Source organism: Oryzias latipes, chromosome 12 (assembly GCF_002234675.1).
Source record: "Oryzias latipes chromosome 12, ASM223467v1".
In the NCBI taxonomy this organism is placed as follows: domain Eukaryota; kingdom Metazoa; phylum Chordata; class Actinopteri; order Beloniformes; family Adrianichthyidae; genus Oryzias; species Oryzias latipes.
The window spans coordinates 8,682,711-8,704,622 of NC_019870.2; the positions used below are offsets into that span (position 1 = coordinate 8,682,711).

General features: G+C 37.8%; 1 protein-coding gene and 1 long non-coding RNA gene across 2 annotated transcripts; one reads left to right on the forward strand and one right to left on the reverse strand.

Annotated features, from left to right (window-relative positions):
* The first annotated feature begins 778 nt into the window (after positions 1 to 778).
* LOC101169794 (E3 ubiquitin-protein ligase RNF165) lies at positions 779 to 21,361 on the forward strand. Its single transcript, XM_011481568.3, is given in 9 exon segments — positions 779 to 2,308; positions 12,192 to 12,388; positions 12,390 to 12,490; positions 12,568 to 12,693; positions 12,830 to 12,956; positions 13,086 to 13,190; positions 13,417 to 13,512; positions 13,586 to 13,689; positions 15,314 to 21,361. Coding segments are annotated over 9 exon segments (1,035 nt in total). The 5' UTR covers positions 779 to 2,247; the 3' UTR covers positions 15,432 to 21,361.
* On the reverse strand, positions 1,810 to 2,708 carry LOC111948347. The gene is made up of 2 exons (XR_002874314.1): positions 2,524 to 2,708; positions 1,810 to 2,360 (listed from the first exon to the last, which is right to left on the reverse strand). It is a non-coding gene; the product is annotated as an uncharacterized LOC111948347 (long non-coding RNA).
* Positions 21,362 to 21,912: the final 551 nt, after the last annotated feature.

Consider the following 21,912-nt stretch of genomic DNA (forward strand, 5'->3'; position numbering starts at 1 on the left):
GCCACATACCAGCTCAGACGAGGAAAACGGACGTTCTGTTTGTCTACAAGTGGCTGCGTCAGAATGGGGCGGAGCAGGGAGCTTATAGCCCACCCAGCATATACTTCACCCACAAACATGATCTTTTACAAAAGCATATTTTTCATCTGCTTCTAATTCACAATGATTTGCAGCAGGAAATAGTCAGAAACACAATTTTAAGCTTTGATTTTCTTTAAATATGTTCTCCATTATGAGAAAATGCCACATGAACATGATAAAAACGACTTTGTATAGAGTGGGTCTTTTAGGAGCCAGATTAGCTAGGAAAGCTGCTTGTAACCTGCCAATTTTTACAAATGTTTTGAAATGTACCATTTGGACAAAAGGGAAACCATCCTGTTTATCTGCAGCCTCACTGACGGACTATAAGGCAAAAACAAAAGTGCCTCTTAAAGAACTGCAGTTTAACGAGTGGAATGCCCAAAAACGCACCAGGTTTTATTAAAACGTTAGGTTTACAATGTGAATGCATCAGACTCCTCAAGTGGGATTACTTCCTCAAAGTAAATTACCTCTTTGAAGCTGAAAAAAAGACATCCTTTACACACATACGTGACTCTAATTTGAACACCATTTTGGGGTTTTCTGTGAAACAAATGCTGAAATGTCATTTTACATCTGCTTGAAGGATGTCTATATTTCTTCTTCAATTTTTTTAAACAAATGTTAAAATTTCTTGTAAAAAGTGACCCCCCCCCCCCCCCCCCCCCCCGTTTCTGTTTCCAGACAGGTGCTGTGAACAATGCATCTCTGCAGTAGCATGTCGGGTCAGAGGTCACACTGTCAGCTGCCGCTAGAGGGACATATGGAGTTAGCACTGAAACAATGACAGTGGAGCAATGCAGCCTGTGCCACTCCTCCCTCCTGCCTCCCTTCAGCCAAAGGCCCCAGGCTGGGTCTTTTTAACTCTGAACATCAGCTGTATGCTAATTTCTTTTACAGAGGGATTGTTGGCTTCATTGAATGGCCTTTTTCTCTCTTGCAGATGTCTCTTCAGGCTGCTTTACCATAGCTTCTGGGTCCAGATTGTACTTAAATGTTAACACATATGGAATCCCCTGTGTTTTCTATTCAAGATTTGTACAAATATATCGTTTTTGAGATCTCAAAACCAAAGTTTGTCATTTTATCATTGTTCAACAATGTTAAAATGTTTACATGTAATTTCTAAATAAAAATAGGACTTTTACTTAACATGAAATGAAAGCAAGGATAAAGTTCCCAGCGTTTCTCAAAGCTGGTTTGGAGTATTTTGTGGTGGGAATTGGAAGAGAAGAACATATGGGACACAGGGTTTAGTAACCCCCTAAGCTTCCCCATGTCCATCTGTTCTCTTATCCTTCAGGGAAAATACTTCAGGCATGGACATTATTTGGTCATTTCTCAGCAATACTTCACAGAAACAGTAAATAAAAATACCATGAGATGTGTTATTTGTACTTGAACCACAATTTTAGTCTTGTTTTTTTGCTGAGAAATGCTGTTGACAACGGATTCACTGGTTCAAACAAAAAAGAAATCAAGGGATAGTGATAATAGTGGACAACATTTGAACAACACAAATTTTCAAGACTCATGCAGATGTTCTTCCTTTTTTCAGGGGAATATTTAGCCCAGTTTCTAGAAATTTGCTTTAAATCTGTAAATTCTGAGTTTTAGCACAAAAGTCTGGCTTTTATTTCAGGTTTAATAATTTAATGAAGACAAAAATGACAAGTTAGATTCTTTGCAGAAAATCTTCTAATCATTCTCAGATGGGTTTTTTTGTTTTTTTGGGGGGGGTTATAAGCTTTTTGTTTTTGCAGACGTTTAAAAATGCAAAATAAGCATTAAAACAAATGTCTACATTTTAGATTAGTCCATGCATAACTTGCCCGTATGTGGCTTAATTTGTTACAAAACAGTTTTTATGTTTTAGCTTTCTTAATTTCCTAAAACATAAGGTGCACGATTCTTTATGACAGAAAAACATAAAAACTAAGCGGGATTTCCAAAATAAAAGCCTCCCACCTCGGCGCTGACGCCATTGGAGGATCCGGCTGTCAAAGCCGAAGGGGTCGCGGTTTGCCGGGTCCAGTGATTGGCTGCCCGGCCCCTGTGTGCGGCAGAGCAGCCTGTCCGTTTGAATGTGCGGGCAACTGGAGCGGATCATTTCCATGGACCATCTGTCTCGCTGGCTGGACTCACAACAAAGAAGGATCCAGGATGGTGTTAGTCCATGTTGGATATCTGGTTCTCCCCGACTTCAGCTCAGTTAGAAATAGAGGTATGACGACCCGATTCAAGCGCCTTCATCATCTCCAGCTCGCCGTTTCTTCCTTTAAAAAAAATCGACATGATGTAAACAGAGCTGCCTGAACCCAAACGCAACATTCACATTAGCTGTCTTGCTAGCCGAGTCAAATTAACCGTTTAAACACCGTCACGAATATATTTAATGGAAAACGATCCATTTAGACAAAAACAATGGACATTTTGTACCTCGCTTTTATTACAAGGAACCTCAGCTATTTGTTTTCTTTCGTCCCGTTTTTATTTACGCCGTGTTGCATTCGCGGTCATTTAACGCCAATTCTTTACAGAATTTCGACTTAACTAATTATCCTAATATAAATGGATGTAAAATGACTATATTTGAACGTCTAGGGGAAAAATGAACGCGAGGAGCGGCTCTTTTTTCGTCTTTGTTAGCACGCAGTCGTTTATTCTTTGTGTGACGTTTGAGGTTTTAGCGGAATAATTGGAAATGCTGCAGCTGCAGGCAGCTGCTCTAAAATTCAAACAAATATAAAAATTGGACACAAACTGCAGCAGGCCATCTGTGTTGATTATGTAATAATAATAGTAGTGACATGACAAGAGCATTGTGAGAAACTTCATGCAGTAGCACCAATGATTTCATTGTGCTTTTATTTGTGTTCTTTTTTCCTGTTCCATAGTATCGAGGCTGGCTCCACATTCCGCATTTCTCAGACCTTTGTCCCCCTCCATTGTGTAGCTAACGATCATCTGCTGCTGTCTGCCGTAGCCTCTGCCTGTTCTCTGCATCTAGCTGTATTGTGAACCCCTTCTACCTCATTTCCTCTTTCCATCTGAAGACGACATTGGCATTAAAACCGAGTTCCCACTCATGCCGTATCCTTCTGTGTAACAGACTAAAGAATAACACTTTCTGTAGAAAACAGTTTGTCCTTATTTTTTAAACTGTCACGTTGCTCTTTAGTAAATAACCCGTAGTAGCATTATAATTTTTTCTAAGTACTGCAGGCTGTCATTGTGATTCTCCCATTTGGTGTGAAAAGACGACATTCTGCTGTAAATTTCTGTAAAGTGGATACATTTTGATCCTTTGCTTACATTATATAATATATAATTAGATTATATAAAATATGGGTGCATTTTGCCAGAATTTGCAGTAAATGGAGTGTCTTCCCATCACTATTTTTAACGACTCGCTTAAAGCCATTGATTGCAGTAGAGAACTGGACTGAGTGAGTGAGTGTGACGTCACCTATTAAAACGGCTGTATGTTTAGGTCGAACAAGCATTAGCATTAGCCGTCCTATGGGAAATTCCATTATACGTTAGCATCAAGTTAGGGGACTTTGGATTTTGCTGCTGTTTTGCATCAGGTCGCCAGAAAAAGAAAGGCATAAAAGATTGGTCTCTACTTTTATTAATTGATTATTGATTTATTAAGCTTGGATTGATTCAGATAGATTTTTATCAACCTTGCCCTACAGTGCGGGGCTATCTAGTGTCCAGGATTTTAAAAGCTATTTGGTCACTACGCTCACTTTTGTTTTTTAAAACTGGAAATATATCTTCCTTTACTTCCCGAAGTAAAAACCCCATAAATACAAACATTTTATGAAGACTATTTATGATTTCACTGTATGATGAGTTTTTTTTTAAAGTAAAACACATTCTCCCACATTTAAAAATTGTTCAAATTCAATGCATTGCAGTCTATATTTGCCAGTCTGGTGATCATTGATGCACACTGGTTTTTCGCAGAGACTTCTGAGAAATTTCTTGGGCATTTTTAGAATTGTAGATTCAGATAGCCCTAAAATTTGGCCAACATACTATATAGTGCACTATGTAGTGAGTTGGGAAGGAATTTGGACACAACCGCTACCTGTCAAACATTTGGAATATTTGACGGGAGACCACATAATGTTGAGGCATCTGATTGGGGAATTTCTTGCAATAAAGCAAAAATATGATGAAAAAAAATCGATTTAGTTAGAGCATATTAAAAAAAGGTAGCAGAGAAAGAATGGTTATTCTAATAAATATCAGAATTTGGGAAATTGTGCGTTACAGTAGCAGGATTGTAATCATAAAGAAAAATAGAATAATAGAGAAGCAAAATAATTATAAAATAAATAAGGTGGTATAATTATATAATAACAGTTTATTTCTCAATAGAAGTCTGTGATTTTGGTTTCTTGGAGCCAGTGGGTTGGTCCAGTTTGGAACGCGGGGGGAGGGGCCACTCAGTCCAATTCTTCTATACAGTCGATGCTTAAAACCAACAACTTGAATGATTTTTGATGGTCCGCCACACCTGTTAATGTGGCGTCCAAACAGCTGGTTAAAGTTGTGTTCCTGCACTGAATTGATTCCCTAAGAAAAGTTGCAGTTCCTCCCCTCTTTTGAGAACTTATTTCCAGAATGCTATTCACTTTACAGGAATGTTTATATCCTGCACTGCTGTAGAAATCCTTTTTTCTTTAGAATCAAAATGTCTTTTATTCTTTTGGTTGTGATTTTTCTACCTTATGTTCTTTGTATTAGAACCTAATGCATGGTCATTTTTTTCTGCTTTTTGTTTTTTCCACATTGAACAGCAGATTCCAATGTAATCTTTCTTTAGAGATGTCCCTGCTCTACTGAAATGTGCTGTAAGCATCTACATCTACTCATTGGATGCTGCTTCTGTTCTGTTAACCCTCTAAGAAGAGCATGGTCGGGCCTTTTTTATTTGCATGGTACTATGTAGGCTATATTACTCCTATTATTACGTTTATCACACAGTGCCAAACACACTAATATTTTTCCAATAAAGACTAGTTCTCTTCCTAACCTTCAGTGTGCTTTTTGCTGATTTCCATGTGTTCCCTCCCTCTTCCTCCTCTGCCCCCCACCCCCACACCGTGCTGTCACTGAGACAGTCCCCTCACTTTCTATGTGCTCTCATTTTTCAGCTGTCTTTGACAGTCTCCTCAAGCTGCCGCTCGGCTTATTTTTGGAGCAGGAGCACCCACAGCATTACTTTAAAAAAAAAAAAGATCAATCAATAAGCAACACATTGATATTTGCTGATCAAATGCCGTCTAAATCCATTCACTTTAAATGGAAACGCTGCCTCGCTCACGTCCACTCATTGGTGCTCATTGGTGTTAACACAGAAGTTGGTATAAGTGGGGGGAAAAAATCCTCAGATATTTATCATATTACACATGTTAATGTGGATTTCTTGAAGGTATGTGCTGGAATTATGTCTTTAACAAAATGCTAATTAACTTTTCAGGAAGTTTAGAACAGCTCTAAATGTAAAGTAAACACTCAGTTTGATGGAAGTAATTTAACAAACCATGTTTTCAATGATTTTTTTTTTTAGTTACTTTTAAGAAAAATGATTACACTTCAATGTGTTTCTAAGACATTGGGTTTTATTAGCGTACAAATCTCAAAAGACCTTTGGGGAAAAATAACTTTGTTATGCTCAGTCAGAGACGAGCATATTATAGGGGGGGGACAATCACAGATCTAGCGTTACAGCTCTGACTCACAACAGCAAGACCACCAGCTCTATTTTAATCCCAGCACACAGATTGGTGCCGGTGCCAAAAAGAAAAATCAATGGGAACAACAAGGCTGTGCGCAATTTAGGCTTCACTTCTTTTCCCTTAATTTCTTGACACAAAGATGAGCTGAAAAGTCCAGCTTGATCTATCTAATCCAGATTTGAACATATTTCTCTGCATAACAGCAACAAATAGAACACGTTGAAACATAATGTGATGGTTTGTAGACTTTAAAGATGGAGGAAATTTTTGCTTGTTTTTTTTAACATGTTCTTGTGGTATTTTTCTGGAAGACAAATACAAAGAATATTAATCTTAATATTATATTTTAGAGTTTTTTTTTTGGGGGGGGGGGGTTGGTAATCAGTGGCAGATGGAACAACGATGTTTGAATAAGATCCTATTTGTTACGTAGAAAATAGGCTGGGCGGGCTACAAGCTTCCTGCTCCGCTCCACTCTGGCATCTGATACATAAATGTAATGCTGGATTGCTTCAATACTGCTTGCCATTGTTGTTGCATAATGCTAGGTTGGGGGTGTAAGCTAGCAGGACGGTGTGTAAACGGAGAGCTCTCAGCAACAGGGAGGGGAAGGGGGCTGAGATCCTTCTGGCCCACCCACAACTCGGTGGCAAAGTTCTAATGAACTCCTGCTGCTCTGCAGACAACATGTCCTTGAAAATGACAGTTGTTTTTATCTTGTCTCAAAACTGCATAATAATTAAAAGACCCCTGGAAACACTTTTTGCAATAGTTTATAAGATGATTCAGTGAGACTTTACATTTTGAAATGCTATCCTTTCTAGCTGTAATAAAGAAGTTAGAGTTTGTTCTTTCATTTGAAGAGTTTCAATACTTGAACTGTTATTGCTATAAGCTATAAAAACACTATATATGTTATAATTTATAGAAATACTTTTAGAATTTTTATATATTGCTGGATGATTAAAAAGTTATACTATCCCTTTCATTATTACAAAGATACATTAGGTAGAAGAGGAGGAGTCGGTGAGAACTGCTCAGTTTGTTGAAGAACACCAGCCACTCAGCATGTTAAGTTCAAATTTGGTTGCTATGGAAACTGTTCCTGGAATGGAAAACCCAGCTTCTCCCTCATCCTGAGATTTACAGTCCCCTTTTCTGAAGCAGGTCTCAGCTTTATCTCAGAGCCAGAGAACAACTCTACCTGTTTCCAGCTGATGGCTTCTGATCAGAGCACCGGTTTTAATCAAAACTCTCAACAAGTGAGTCCTTTGTCTAACCTGACCATCAACAAAACTGCACGTTCGACACCATTCAAGTTTGAGCTCAAGTTTATTCGATCTTTTTACAAAAAAAATTTTTTGAAATGACCTTAACAATGAAACATTTTTACTGCCATACTTGGTTACTTTATTTTTGGTACTCTGACATCACATTTTACCCAAACTATGATGTTGTTTTTTGTGGATTTTTAAATGGAACCCATGTTAGTATTTAAATTTATTTAGTTGGCTTAGAGCAGGGATTGGCTGAGAGCCTTTCTTAAGTGTAAAACTGTCAGTTGCTCTTCAGAATTTGTTTTGGTGGAACAAACAGCATATATCTTATTGCGCTTTTAGGGCTCTTTACAGTAGCATCTTCTCAGGGGTTCCTTTCAAATAGACAAGAACGTAGATTAAAATACATCTTTATGTGGTCTCCATTCACACTGTCCTGGAGGGAATGGACCAAACTGTCTGAATAAATCAAACCATTACAACGTCTGCTTATATACTGGGGCCAGTATTGAGTGAAACCAAACAGAAAAACAAGAAATTAAAAACCTGGTTGCTCTTGCTAATCCTAGCTAATACATATAAAGAGGTCTGGGTCTAAAAAAGGTTAATCAATTTATTTCCAAACATTTCTTACTTTTTTTTCAGGCAAAAAGCTGCTTTTCTGTTGAATTTCAATGTAATAATTTATTATTATGGCAATAAAACTCCCAGCCTTCTTCAGTTTAATTTAAAATTCCTGGAAAGACAAACAAATAATTTAGAAAGTTGACAGATTTTAATTTAATGTTATTTAACTGTCATATATTAAAACCTGTCAGATCTGTATTTAATCAGTGGCTCTATTGACTGTGCCAGACCTTTTCTGAAGTTTATTTTATTAAGTATTTCTTTAGATGTGTGCCACACATGACTTTATTCATAATTGACACGGCTGTTTTTACTTAAGGATTGTCTTGCTTTTGCTGTTGTTTTAGCTGGATTGTCTGTCAAAATCTAAATGAATCCTACTTGTCACATCAGGGTTCATTTACAAAAGAACCAAGACCTTTGTTTTAAGGTGGGTGGACCTGTTGAGTGCAGGTGAACTCATGTGCTTTCTAGATAAAGCCGACTTCCTGAAGACTAAACCATCCAGTTTAAAAATCAGAACATGTATTGTTATATATTATAATATATATATATATATATATATATATATATATATATAACATTAATGCAATGTCTGCATTGTCCAGTAAACAAGTATTCAGTGATTTAATTTAAGTACATTTTTAAACAAAGCTTTCAACCAAGTAGCCATTTTAAACCCAACATTTAAAGAACAAATGGTCACGTATTTTGGCTACAAAATGTTAATGTGTTGTTTTTGGAAACTTTAGCTATAACCGAAGATATTGTGAAGGCTTTTACACATTAGCATGTTTGGTCTCCATCAAAGTTTTATTCCTTTAACCCTTTAAAACAGGAAATGTCACATGTGACGCCTAAAAAACACATGGTCTTTAACTTACTTCTTCAAACTTTTACGCAAAAGCGCTTCACTACTGTTGCGTATCAGCGCAAGGCTACTTTTGTCTGCTTCAGAATCTGCTGGAATTGCGTTAATTGCGTAAACAGTTGAAGAGTTACGGTGAAAGAGTGTCAACACTGTAGCTTAAGCTCCGGTGTTAAGTTGTCGGAGTGTGAAGGCCCATTGAAACTCTGATATAGATTAAACAAGAGAAAAGGTGCTGTTTCTTTTGGAAATGAACCCTGGTGTGGTTCAGGAACAGTGTGAATGTACCCAGACTAATAGGCCAACCACGAGGAAACCAAAGAGAGTACATTTTCGAACCACAGTCTTTTTGCAGAATTTGATTTAAAAAAAAACATGCTAATTTAAATGCTGTGTAAAACAGTTTAAAACTTAAATTGTGAGGCAGATTTAAGGTAATTTATGTTCAGAAAGGAATGACCTGTGTCTATCTTCTTTTCAACGACGGATTTATAAATAACATGGTGATGCACACGTTCGCGTGCAGCTGCTGCAGTCAAATGACCGCGTCTATCAATCCGAGGCAAATTGGGGGGGGGAGATATCAGGAAAAAGTGTTGAAGTGTGGGCTATGCGACGGCCTTTACACCAGCTTTTCTTTTTAGCTGCATGGAGCAGCCTCCGCCTGTGAGCACAGCAAAAGATGATGAACGAATGCCGCAGCAGAGGATGGGAGTAAAGCGAAAAGGGGAGGTGTGATATGTGTGAAACAAAAGGAGCTTGAGGAGGGGTTCATGCCAGAGTGCTGCAGTTGCAAGTGGGTGTGGCCCTTGCGCCGTCACTCACATGGCGTGCTGCAGCCACTTTGTGGAGGAGGGGCTGCTGCCTGTGCAGCAAAGCAGGGCTGAGGTGGAGTGAGCTATGTTTGGATGGGAGACTATCCAGCACCAGCCTACTGTTTTTGTACATTCAGTGATGTCATAATTAACATATACTGCAGCTCTGCAGTATATGTTAATTATTCATGTCAGCTGTTGGAACTCCTGAAGGGCACAGAGGCCAATCATTTGATATATGAGCCTCACACTAAGATCCTTTTTTATCAGGTTTCAAACAAAGCATGTTGGCACTCGATCAACCAATCTGCTGTTTCTGCTGAATCTTTCAGCTTTTGCTCATGGCTTTTTGGCTTCACCGGCTTCTCATATCTCTAACTGAGCTGCTAAGAAGCAAAACCACGGATTCCTGTTGATAGAATTAAAAGTAGCCGTTGAATATTTTTGGAAGAAAAAATTCACATTTGTTTAGCTTAGCCCATAAGAGCTGATGGTAACATCAGTGTGACGGAAATACCAGAAATGGATTCTGACGTTCCACTTGGTTTGTGGTAAAATACACATACCGGTAATTTTAATTTCAAGAAGAGCAACTACTGGTTGTCTCAGCTTAATTAGGATTGATTTATTTTAGCGCTGAAAGATACGTCTAAACTGAATTCTGCTAAATTTAGATTTGTTTAGTTTAGTCTGTTTTACTCTCATTAATCATTCTGTTTTACAGCGGTCCTGGACCACATTGTTTTGCCATTCTTCTTCCTTACTGCGAACATTTCGCCCCACCACATTCTCAAAAACTCGCCAAAATTTGCCACCAACAAAAATTAAATTGCGGCATGGTGAACGTCCACTCCGAAAAATAAATGTCATCACAGCGGGGGAAAAATGGCAAAAAAGTGAAATGTCTGGGGTATACAGAGGAATTTTTTTTAAGTATTATAGGATAGCTACAGAACCTCCCGCTTGGCGTTTATTTATTTATTTATTTTTAACCAAAGCGCAAAATTTGACTATTTTCCCACACTATGGGAAAAGAAAATTTTTCTTTGAATGATTGCCATGAAATTTTTACACACCCAGGTTAAGTGTACAACCACAACTAAAGTTTTGTTGACCTGTGACCTCGGGAAGAGGCCAATTTGAATAAAAAAAAAAAAAAACAACTTTAGAACCAGCTACAAATTTAAACTCCTCCTAGGGATTTAGATCTATCACCTCTTAACTCCTCATGGACCATTGGGAAGCTACTTTGGAAAAAAGTTTGCTTTTAGAAGTTATAGATTTTGAACGGCGTTTTCGTGGCGAGCTTGCAAATTTTACTGGAATATTGTGACAATGTTATACAAGCTGAACAAAATGATATACCACATTAACGTATTAGGACTGTGGGCGTGGTTAGTAAAAACATCCTGTTGCCAAGAAAATCAAATAATTTACTTTTGCAGGCTCTTGTAAAATGGCCTCGACCTGTTTGTCAAGCCCAGGAAAACCAAAACATAAAACGGTTGCTACACGTAGAACCTACAGATACGCTGCCATTTTTTAAAAAAAGTGTTATTTTTCGGGGTGGCACAGGTTACGGGGGAGAGTGAGGGGCATGTAGCAGCCGCTTAGCCAGTGATGGCGGGTCAAAAGTAGGCGGGGAGTGCGGCGTGCGGCATCAATTTTTCACACATCGTTTTAATGCAGTGGCAAATAAAAGTCCCTGGAGGAAATCAAGTTGATTCTACACTCTGATTGTTATTTAAACAAACCATGCTTTAATTGACTAATCTTTGACTAATCACGGAATTTATCCAGCAAACACGACTTTCATCCTTCCATTTTTGAAACCAATGTTTTAGATCACATAATTAGACCAATTAAAGTTGAATTTATTCTCTGAAAGATGCAATGATAATCCCTGTATCTCTTCAATCTTGATAGCCCATTTAGGGGTGCTGCATTTATGTGCTTGATATTCTCTCTTCTACTCTATTTTCCTTATTTGGCTGCAAATTTAAAATAGGTCATACACTTTGTGCTAACTGAGCTTAAGGTAAAAATTAAACCAGACTCCGTTTATAGTTTAAACGCATGCATACGGCTTCACACACAGTATCAGTGCACAAACCATCAGACTGATCCTCAAAGTCGTACACTTGTAATGAAAAGTCTTTTTCCAAATACATACAAAACTATTTGGTGTATTTTCCCGTTCAAGGTGATGCTAAATCCAGAGTTCTGGATTAAATGGTACGGAGCAACATACCTTTAACAAGGTGTTAAAAAACAACACAACCCCACAGTGGTCATGAATAGAAAATACAGCACTAGAAATTGAAACAATTCTTTTTGTACATATGTTTATTTTCAAAATAAAGCCATAGGAATCGATGGAAAGTTGCTCCCTTTTGACACCAGCCTCTAGTGGTCATTTGAGAAAACTGCAGCAGCGATGCCTCCAGGTTTGGTTCAAATTTGAAAATAAAAGGCGGGGGCTTGTTACTTTTTACAAGTTTTTTAGTCAAGCCTCAGGGTTTTTGTTTAAAATTAGGTTTTATTAACACAAGATGGTTAAAATCAAATCAAATAAAATTTCACAAGAGCTAAAGGTTAAACCTCAAGTCCTGGCATTTAAGACTTGTGTGAGCCACAAGTCCAAGTTCCCATCTCTGTTGTCTGTCACGTCTTGTGTTTTCATGTCACGTCTACTACTATGGTGTTTGTTTTGGTGTTTTCCATTGACTAGGCTGATCTGATCTCTTCCCTTGATTTTCCGTAGGCGTGCACTTCAGCAGGCATCAGCACAGTCATGCAACCTCCTGCCGACACTTTCACCTGGGCGCTCCACAGGCACCCATCACAGCTAAGTTTTCTCTGGGAACTGCCAGCCAGCCCCCACAGACAGGCCTGGCCGCCAACCTGTCCCCCACACACCACCACACTGCCCTATCCGCACCCCCTCAGTTTCAGGATGTGGCCTTCATGGCCCTCATTCCTACCTCAGGCCTTGCACCAGCAATACCTCATCCAGCAGCAGCTCCTAGAGGCGCAGCACCGCAGGATCCTCCCGCATTCCAGGTAGTCACTCATCTACAGTCAACACAAATAGAGATGCACAAGCAGGAAAAATAAAACCCAACATCATCCGATTTCAGAAGAACACAGGATCGTATTCCTCAGAACCACCACAGACTACGATCAGGCTATGAATACCCCCCTCCACTCCATATTCCCCAACCAATATCTCAACAGCCACGGTACTTGGCAGAAGGCACCGACTGGTGAGTCTGTCTGACACTAATGAGTCCTGCAGAGTGGAGAAGTTATCCCAACTGTCTATCTCTGCACCGGACCATTTGTCACACTGTCTGGCATGAGTCATAATACATCTTTTGTCACACACCTGTCCTCCTTCAGGGATCTCAGCGTAGATGCCGGGCTCCCTCACCAGTACCAGTTTCAGCAGCTTCCTCAGCACTATCAGCATTATTTAGTCTCCCCCCGAATGCACCACTTCCCCAGGAACTCTGCCTCTGCTCAACTGGTATGCTGGTTTTACCTCCTGCAACCCATGAACGCTGTAATTTGTTAAAACAAATCAAATGTTATGTGACCTGAATGTGATTTTTCTCCAAAGTGAAAATGAAGTAACAGAATCCTTTTGTTTAACTAGGTTGTGCATGAAATCAGAAACTACCCATACCCACAGCTGCATCTGTTGGCTTTTCAAAGTCTGAATCCCTCGAGACATGCCACTGCTGTGCGGGAAAGTTACGAGGTGAATCTGTTTCTAAATTTGTTTGAAATACTTTATTCTCATGTGACACGGTGCCATTCTGCTCTGGGTAAATTTAGCTGCTGTCTCCAAGCTTTTGACCAGTTTGCTTCTTGCTTAAGATGAAAGCTTTGAGGGGCTTTTCTGACCTCGAAAAAGAAAGCATTGTCACCTCAGCTGCTGTGTGTTGAGTGCCCCTTCATATTAAACACCACTCCTCTTTTTGCAGGAGCTTTTGCAGCTGGAGGACCGACTTGGGAGTGTCAGCAGAGGAGCTGTGCAGACAACAATCGAGAGATTCACATTTCCTCACAAGTATAAGAAGGTGTGACAGCAAACAAGGTCACACTAACAAAAAAGCAGTCCATTTTTTTAACTCTTTACGTGTGATCTGATAGAGAAAGCCTCTGCAGCTGAAGACTGGGGAAGCAGAGGAGGAAACAGATGTGGATGAAAAGTGTACAATCTGTTTGTCCATGCTGGAGGATGGAGAGGATGTCAGGTGAGGGATTTAGCTTGAATCTATAAATTACGGTGCAAAAAGAAAAGGCAGTTTAGCACTAGAATTGACTTTTAACCCTGAAAAGCCCACTACATCAAAGAGTGGACAGAAAATTATGTATTTTTGGAAGCAAGATGTTTTTTAAACCAGTTGATGAAAGCCACAAAAACACATCTCAATGTTTTTTTTAAAATATTAATAAAAAAAATGTCATCAAAGAAATTAACATTTGTGTGGGTTAATTTTTCAAATTCATGTAAAAAAAGTGTAAGTCAGAAAAGCATAAAAGCCATAGCTGGAGAGAAAAAAAGTGAACAATCGAAGTGCGTCAATAATGTTTAAGTGTTATATTCTCTGTTTTTTTTAAAGTTTTCTACCCAAATTCAGCCTAAAACATTAGTTTAGAATAAACTTTAAATTTGTCAGATTAAAAAAAATACTTTTATGGAAACATGTCCAATCTGATATTTCCAAGAATACATCAAGATTCTCTCTCATCCTTTGGAGTAAAAAATCTTTAAGAAAATATTTTGCACAATCTGACCCATAAAAGTTTGAAGTTCAAGGTAATAAATATCTTAAATTTGGTAACATAATGAAACCTTTTCACTTGAATGTTTTGAAACTAGACTTTATATGTCATACATTAAAATAAGAAAACTGCAATGGCATTAATGCTTGATTTAACCTTAATTTTTTTCTTCCTTGAGACATGTTGGTAGAATATGTTTTTGCAAAGATGGAGACATTTTTTAAAACTGCTGCTAAATGACTGGAAGCATTTTTCTTTCTACAATGACTTCATGTTTGTTATAAACCAAGTTGGACAGGGGGTTTTATGCTACGTTCACACCTGGCTCAGAAGCGTAATTTCAAGCGGCCACTTATCAGGAAAAGTCCATATAAACGTGCATAAATGCGTGTTTTGGGCTTCTGTTTTCAAAATTCTCACCTTCATGCATAACTATGCAAGTTTTTTAGGGCCATTTTTGGCTTTGTTCAAAACATGCTGCCTTTGAATGATCTTTGAAAGTTAAACCAGTTGAACTGTGACCAATCAGAGACTAAGATTTGGTAGTGATTTCACGGAAAGTGCCACCTATTTGAACATTGATCATGAATTAATAATTTCGGTTTGTACCCAGATGGAATTATATGACACCAAGTCTTTCACATATTGGAGTTAGAGCTGTGAAAGATAAAACCTGGAGCTGGATTACGAGATTTGCACTGCTTTGATATTTCACAGCCTCTTCCAACTGTGAGGACATGCACTAGTATCGGGTATCAACAGCATGGGAACACCAAATGCTAAAAGCGCGTTCAAAAATGCCAGTTCTAGTTGATCGCACATTATATATATATATATATATATGTACAGTGTGTACGTAGCACACCTAAGGGTCCAAGTACACCTCAGTATAAAGAAAGAGGGTCAGTTTACAGCATGCAGGACCTGCACAAGCATATGGGACAAGTGACTCAACAGAAGTCTCATAAAACATGCCAAATTTAACTCTCTCCTACTATCAGAATATGCGCACATTTGTCAGCTATGGGAGTTTCATGCACGCCCATGAGAATCCTTGCTGACGCCATGTTCATCTGTCTCTTGTTTCTGCAGGAGACTTCCCTGCATGCACCTCTTCCACCAGGGCTGCGTGGACCAGTGGTTGGCCACCAGCAGGAAGTGTCCAATCTGTCGAGTTGACATCGAAACACAGCTGAACCCCGACAGCTGATGGGATTGAGCTCCTTGTTGATCACTAGTTTGGTTCCTTTGCTTCTTCCACTCCCTCCTCATCCCCCTTCTATTGTGTGGGGTGCTTTGCCAAATGTCTAAAGACTTCATGTGACATAACAACCCCTCTGATTCATGCTTTACTGAGCCAAACCAGGACTGAGAGAGGCTGCAAAGGGCTCTCTTTAAATAGAAGCACATTCATTTGGGAGAAAAAGACACACGCTACTGTACACAGGGTTCACTTGTAGCTTGGTGGTTGTTAATAGGGTTTTGTCGCTGTTGTGGTGTTGTACTGTTGGTAGCCACGGGCTGTGTAGCATGTCCTCAAAGCCATGACACAATTTCCTAAGATTGAAAGAAGCGTTGCCACACGCAGCGTTTTTCACTCTTTGCTGTCTCTTTCTAGTGATATATTAATAAATAATATATATTTCTCTTGTTCAGCCAGCCAGAATGCCACTAAAACACACACTAAAGCTTTGATGCTATGTTTACCTAAAGATCATTTGTGGTTGTAGTAGAGTAGCAGCAACCAATAAGTGACACCTGGTGCGCATTTTTGGGGGCCAAGCACCGGCGAGCTGAGTGTTTTGATCCCATCATGCAGCTTTTGACATTTTTGCAATACAGTTGTACCTTTAACTTCAGTTGGATGTCATGTGAGGTTGTGTGTAGGTCTCCTTCACTGCCGCGGAATAGTGTGAGTGAGTTGAATTGGACTTTCTTTTTATAAACATTTTTACCAAAATGCATTTTGTTGAAGTGTAGCTTACCTGCTCACGGGTTTTGTGTGTGTGTGTGTGTGCAGTGTTTGACTAAAAGCCTAGTAAAAGTGGATGTTTGCTGAAGTTGACCATGACCCCTTAAAGGTTGTTAGCATATAGCATGACCACTTGAGTGCTTTTACAACACTAAGCCAAAAAAAAAAAAAAAAAAGGCTTTTTTTTAATGGAAGCTTTTATGTACTGCAGGTGCAATGGAGAAAATTATTTCCCCTTGTGCATCTGTATCTTTTTGCTGGGCTTGTGGGCTAAAACTGCAAGGTTTCATGTTTTTTAGAATGGTACAGAAAAGCCTGTGCATGGCTTATTGTTAGAGCTTTGACAATAATTAATACACAGTTTTAAAAAAAAACGGTCAGTCAGCAGTTGCTTCCCTGACACACAGCACGTGTTCCTGTCCCCTTTGGTGGTAGCGATGGGATCCTGCTGATGTTTACCGAATTGCGTAAAGAGCAAGCACATCTGACAACAGTTAAAGCAACAAAAAGTCCTGTTTTTGGTACTGCGTTCACATCCGTTCATGTTTCGGTAGAGATCCATGCAGTGTTTGAGCTGGGAGAAGAGCTTTTGCATATTGATCTTGTGTATTTATGTGACGGACCTCCCTTGTGGTTGCTATGCTGGTTGCTATGCTGTATTGCTAGAACATGTAGAACGTGATGCGACTGAGGCAGCCTCCCCCTTGTAGTGCACTTGGACAGCAGAGAAACATTGAGACTGTTGAATAGAGGCTTTCGCTGCCTTTGTGTTGAGGTTCTTTTTTTTAATTTTTTTTTTTTTACTCTAATTGTGCGTTCAAGAACACTTAGAAAGTTTTTCAGTCCCAAAAACTATGATGGCTAAACAAGAAAGGCTCAGGCACACCATAACGCTCACAGTGCAGCATAGCATTGGAAAACACAAATAGGTATAGTTTAATTGGTAAATCTGCTACAATGATCACTGGTTTCTATGTGGGGTGTAGAAATTAAGTTTACCATTTTCTGAAATCCTCTTTGAGACTGCAAAGGAGAAAAAAAAAGTTAAAAAGAAGCCTGACAGTTGTTTTCAACAAACTTAGGGTTAAGCCTCAGTCACATGAAACCCTACGAATTTTTTTCCTGGCACATGGAGGGTTGTGAACAGAAGCGTCTTAAAGGAAGTGCAGGCTTATCGTGCAGTTCCCTTGAAACCTGTACACAGCCACTTTAAGGGACGTTATGAAAAAGGAACGTACAATTACCGTGCAGGTGGTAGGTGTATCTTGAAGTATTTGTAAGGATAATGTAGGTTGCAGACACTCGCACTTCAAGATTTTTTTAAAAACATTTGTTTTATATCTGTGGCCAGATTTGACATTTGTGACGAAGGAAAAGTTGATAGAAAAATTTGCCATTTGGTAATGACCACGCAGCTGAAAACGTTTCTCAAATCAGCTAAATACAAACCAAGAGTTGAATCCCCACTTTTCTATCTCTGTTTAAAGATATTGGAAATTAATAATCACAAACAAAGAAATACCTTGTGCTGCAGTTACTAAAATGATCACTTGAGGCTGGTTTTAGAAGGAAGTCATTCCTCGTTGACTCCAATATAAAAAAAAAATCCCCCCTTTACACTAAAATAAACTTAGGGCATCAAGAGCCTTGTGGTTGTTTATTTTGTTTTCTATTTGTGACATTTTGGGCATACATGCAGGTGGATCCAACAAAAAACTGTCCCCTCCAATTACCAATTTTTGAGACAATGTGGAGTTGGGCGGAGTAAATTCCATTTAGTGGGGCCACACTTTTTCAGACTTCTAGTTCTGTCAGAACTATAAATATAAATATTTAGATCATTGAGCGTATTGGCTTGGTGACAGATTCCCATAAAGATGTGTGGTGTTTTGGGCCTTTAAAATTTCCGTCTTGTGCACTGCTGGTGTTGAGGCTGCCTCCTCCTGTAGTGGAGTCACCCGTGATAAAGTTTTCATAGTTTACACAGAGTGTGGGTCAGTTGAGATGCCTTAAGTATTTAACAATCATAATTTAATACTAACTGTAGATATTGTGGGTATGTATTTAACTTTCTATTATTTTTTTCTGTTTTGAGGGTGACTGAGTCATAATCTATTTATTTAGAAATAACACTAAAAACAACACACTATAAAAAACGATTACCTCATCTTTGCATCGTTTCCAACAGGAATGCTTTGCATGCAGTTTTTTTTAAATGGGGTAAATATATATATATATATATATATATATATATATATATATTGCCCTGCTGTTTGATCTCCACACGCCGGCTGTGCGATGTTTACTGTCAAAGACTGAGCTGTTGAGCTCGCTCACTGTCTCTCACGTGGTGCTGTGGATGTTTGTTACATTCCATTCAATGCAATTTCTCCTGTCCCCCATGCTGTGATGTAGTGGACAAACTGCAATGAAGTGAAGTGGTTTTTAATTTGTGATTTGATTTTATTTGAATGAATTTGCACTCACTTGTTTAAATATGGGAACCCTCTCACTGGCAAAAAAAAAAGAAATAAATAAAAAAGAAAAAGGTAGTGATCATGAAAGTACACTGTAAACATTTTTTTTGTTGGTTTCACAGAAAAAAACTGGCAGCTGTGGTTGCAAGAATAAATATGTGAAAAATATGTTGGTCATGTAAACAGCTTTACAGGCACACTGTAAATATTACACAACTTAATCTCTTAATTCACATACAATAATGCATTTGCTATTTAAAATGTTTTTGATTAACCCTACAGATAAATTTTGAAAAATGTGACTTTCATACAATGGATTTTTAGGTTGATTTCACTAATACTATGAGTAGAACACTAGTTAAAAAATTACTTTCACATAAAACAATGACTTTATTACAGCAATGCAATATTACAATACATAGCCTTGGAAGGGCTTTTGTTTAAAAAATGATTATGTTAAATGTATCAATGTTCTGTAAAGTTGTTTACATTATCATCTTATTTTTATTCTTACCACCACTGCTGGCCTTTTTCTTTCCACAAAACATTTTAATGAATTATGAGTATAGAATTTATTTTAGAAATGTAAAAATAGTTAAAAAATAGTTGGTTCCCTGATCTTACTGACAGTTTAAAGCGGATCCACAAATATTTGCATATTTTACTTTTCGTTGAGGCTTAAATATCTAGCTTTTCCTAGGCCAAATAAGAAACAAAATATAGGGAAATATTACCCAGTTTAAAAATATTTGCTAGCTGTGCAAAATTAAAACTGTTTACACATCTCACCACTCAAAATCAGACAATTCCTGAATCAAAGTAAGGACTCATGAGTTTATAGTAAGATGAGAAACAGAGAAAGAGAAACATCATCTTTAGAAAGAAAAAAAAACAAGTTTCAAAATAAAACAAGAAAGTGATCTGCTTTTCATTACTAATACACTCTCACTTCTTCTAGAATTGCAAAATAAAAAAATTATTAAGTTTGCCGGTGAACAGTTCTATTATTCAAGAACTTTTGAAATTAGCAAGATTGTAATAAAAGTCAAAAAAACTTTAAGGATCTAGAAAGCTTGAGTGGTGGATGTTGGAGCAGGAGTTTGCAAACATCGTGGTTAGTGCAGAGCTAAAAGAAGTAATGTTGCACAAGGATCTGATCGGGACACAACGCAAACTTTCTTGCAGAAAAGCAGGATTGTCCGAAAAATGAGGAAAGGGAAAAAAAAAAGGAAAACGAAAATCCTTTGTTCCATGTATAATTCCATAAAATAGTTTGACCGTTCTTTGATGAGAATTCTTAAGCTAAGTGGCCCAATTTTCAGCTAATAAATTAACTCGCACTTTACATGGAACATTTTGCAGTCAATAAATTACTTTAAATTGGACACCTATAAGATGGCAAAAAGTCAACATCAGAGGACTTAAACCAGTGGCTCAGTTCAACACCTTGTTGAGTTGAAAGGTAAAATTTCATATGTTTGAAAAAACATTTCTAATTAAAACATTTGAGCTGAGTATCAACAACAACATAAATCTGATTAATTTGAGTGACAACATCAAAAATTCTCTTTTATTGAGCTCAACAAACATTAATGTATTTTTGAACATATTTTTGTCCCAGAACCAATTGTTTCATTGGTTAAAAAAACAGTAGCTTTCTTTATGCTGTTGCAGGTCTTAATGAATCACATTCCTTATCTTTTTAAATCTTTAATTTGATTCTTTCTGGTGTTTCTCTTCAGTTCAAAACTAAGTGGAAGCATACCAAGTGCCTCGCTTTAGGTGTTAGGATATACAGTATTTCCATGTTGTTGAAGCCATTAACAGCAATCAGTCCGTGAAGCCACATTGCCTTATGTGTAGCATAACTGTTAAAAAGAATGAGATCTGAAGGAGAAGACAACACCTGTCAAGTCGAAGCCATTCTTAAAAAACATTATTTAAAAAAGCTGCTGGCTTGTTAGTAAAGCGTCACTTACTGTGGAAATAGTTCTCAAAGCGAAGAGGCATGTTGCATCGTGGGCTCTGCAAAAAACGTCAGGCGTTTTTCTTTTTTTCCCCTTCTATTTAATGTTTTTCTTACATTTTTAACGTCTGTCATTCTTTTGAATTTCCTTTATTTCCTCCAAAAGAAAGCACCAATTACAAAGCACAACTTTTTCTAAGAATGCATGATCTCTCAGGTTCCACTGTAATGGTTTAAGGTAAGAATATATATAAACATTATATATATCTAAAAAAAACAACAACATTTTTTTCTTTGCTGCTTCAATCTGAAAAACAAAACTGAAGAGAAAATATGCCAAAAAAGAAATTGCCAGTGAAAGGGCTGCCGACATCCATGTCTACGAAAACCTGCTGTTCTGCTGTGACTGCGCAATGTTTTTCCACATAGGATATTTTATCTGAAAATAGAACTATTTATCATTATTATTAAAGCAATAGAGCATTATTAGTGATGAGTGTGATGGTGGAGAAATGGGTGAGTGTGTAATTGGTAAATGTTAGATTTACATTCAGTGGAATTTTGTACTTTATTTATTATAATTACTACTAATTTTGAGGATAATGATCTCAAACGTTGCATTGCTAAATCCAAACTTTTCAGTTTTGTCTTTTTTATTTGGATTTCATGGCTTGTATATTATTCTTTTATATGTGCTCTTTTTGTAATAAACTGGATTTAATGGACACGTTTTAGTGTTTTTCTTCTTCTTTGGTTTTCCTTCCCAGAGTGACCTGAAAATTAAATTTGTTTCCCTCCACGGTGGTCTGGGAATCCTTTTCGCACATCTTGTCACATTACAACTACAACTGTAAAATATTTTATTAGACGTTTATGTGACAAGTCAAAGACAAAGTGAAGCATTGTTTGTGGCATTTGAAAAACATTGGTGAGCATCAAGTACCATAAAGCCAACTCAAAGCAACAGGCTACAAGTGCATTATTAGCAGAATTGAACGAAATACCAAAAAAGTTTTGAACCTGTCTCAGAACTCTGTGAAATCAAACAAAGAAAAAAACATTTACAACAACAAACTTACAAAGATTTGAGGATAGGATTCTCGTTCATCTGGGTGACGTTGTCTTGAAGTTGAGTCATGGAATATGATTTAAAAGTCCGGCTCTCATAATCTTTTGGTCTATTTTCAAAGTGGTATTTTAATTATAATTTTGCCATTTTTAGCCAAAATCTAAAAACGTGTTATTCTCTAGGACATAGCTTCTGCAGAGTGGCAGT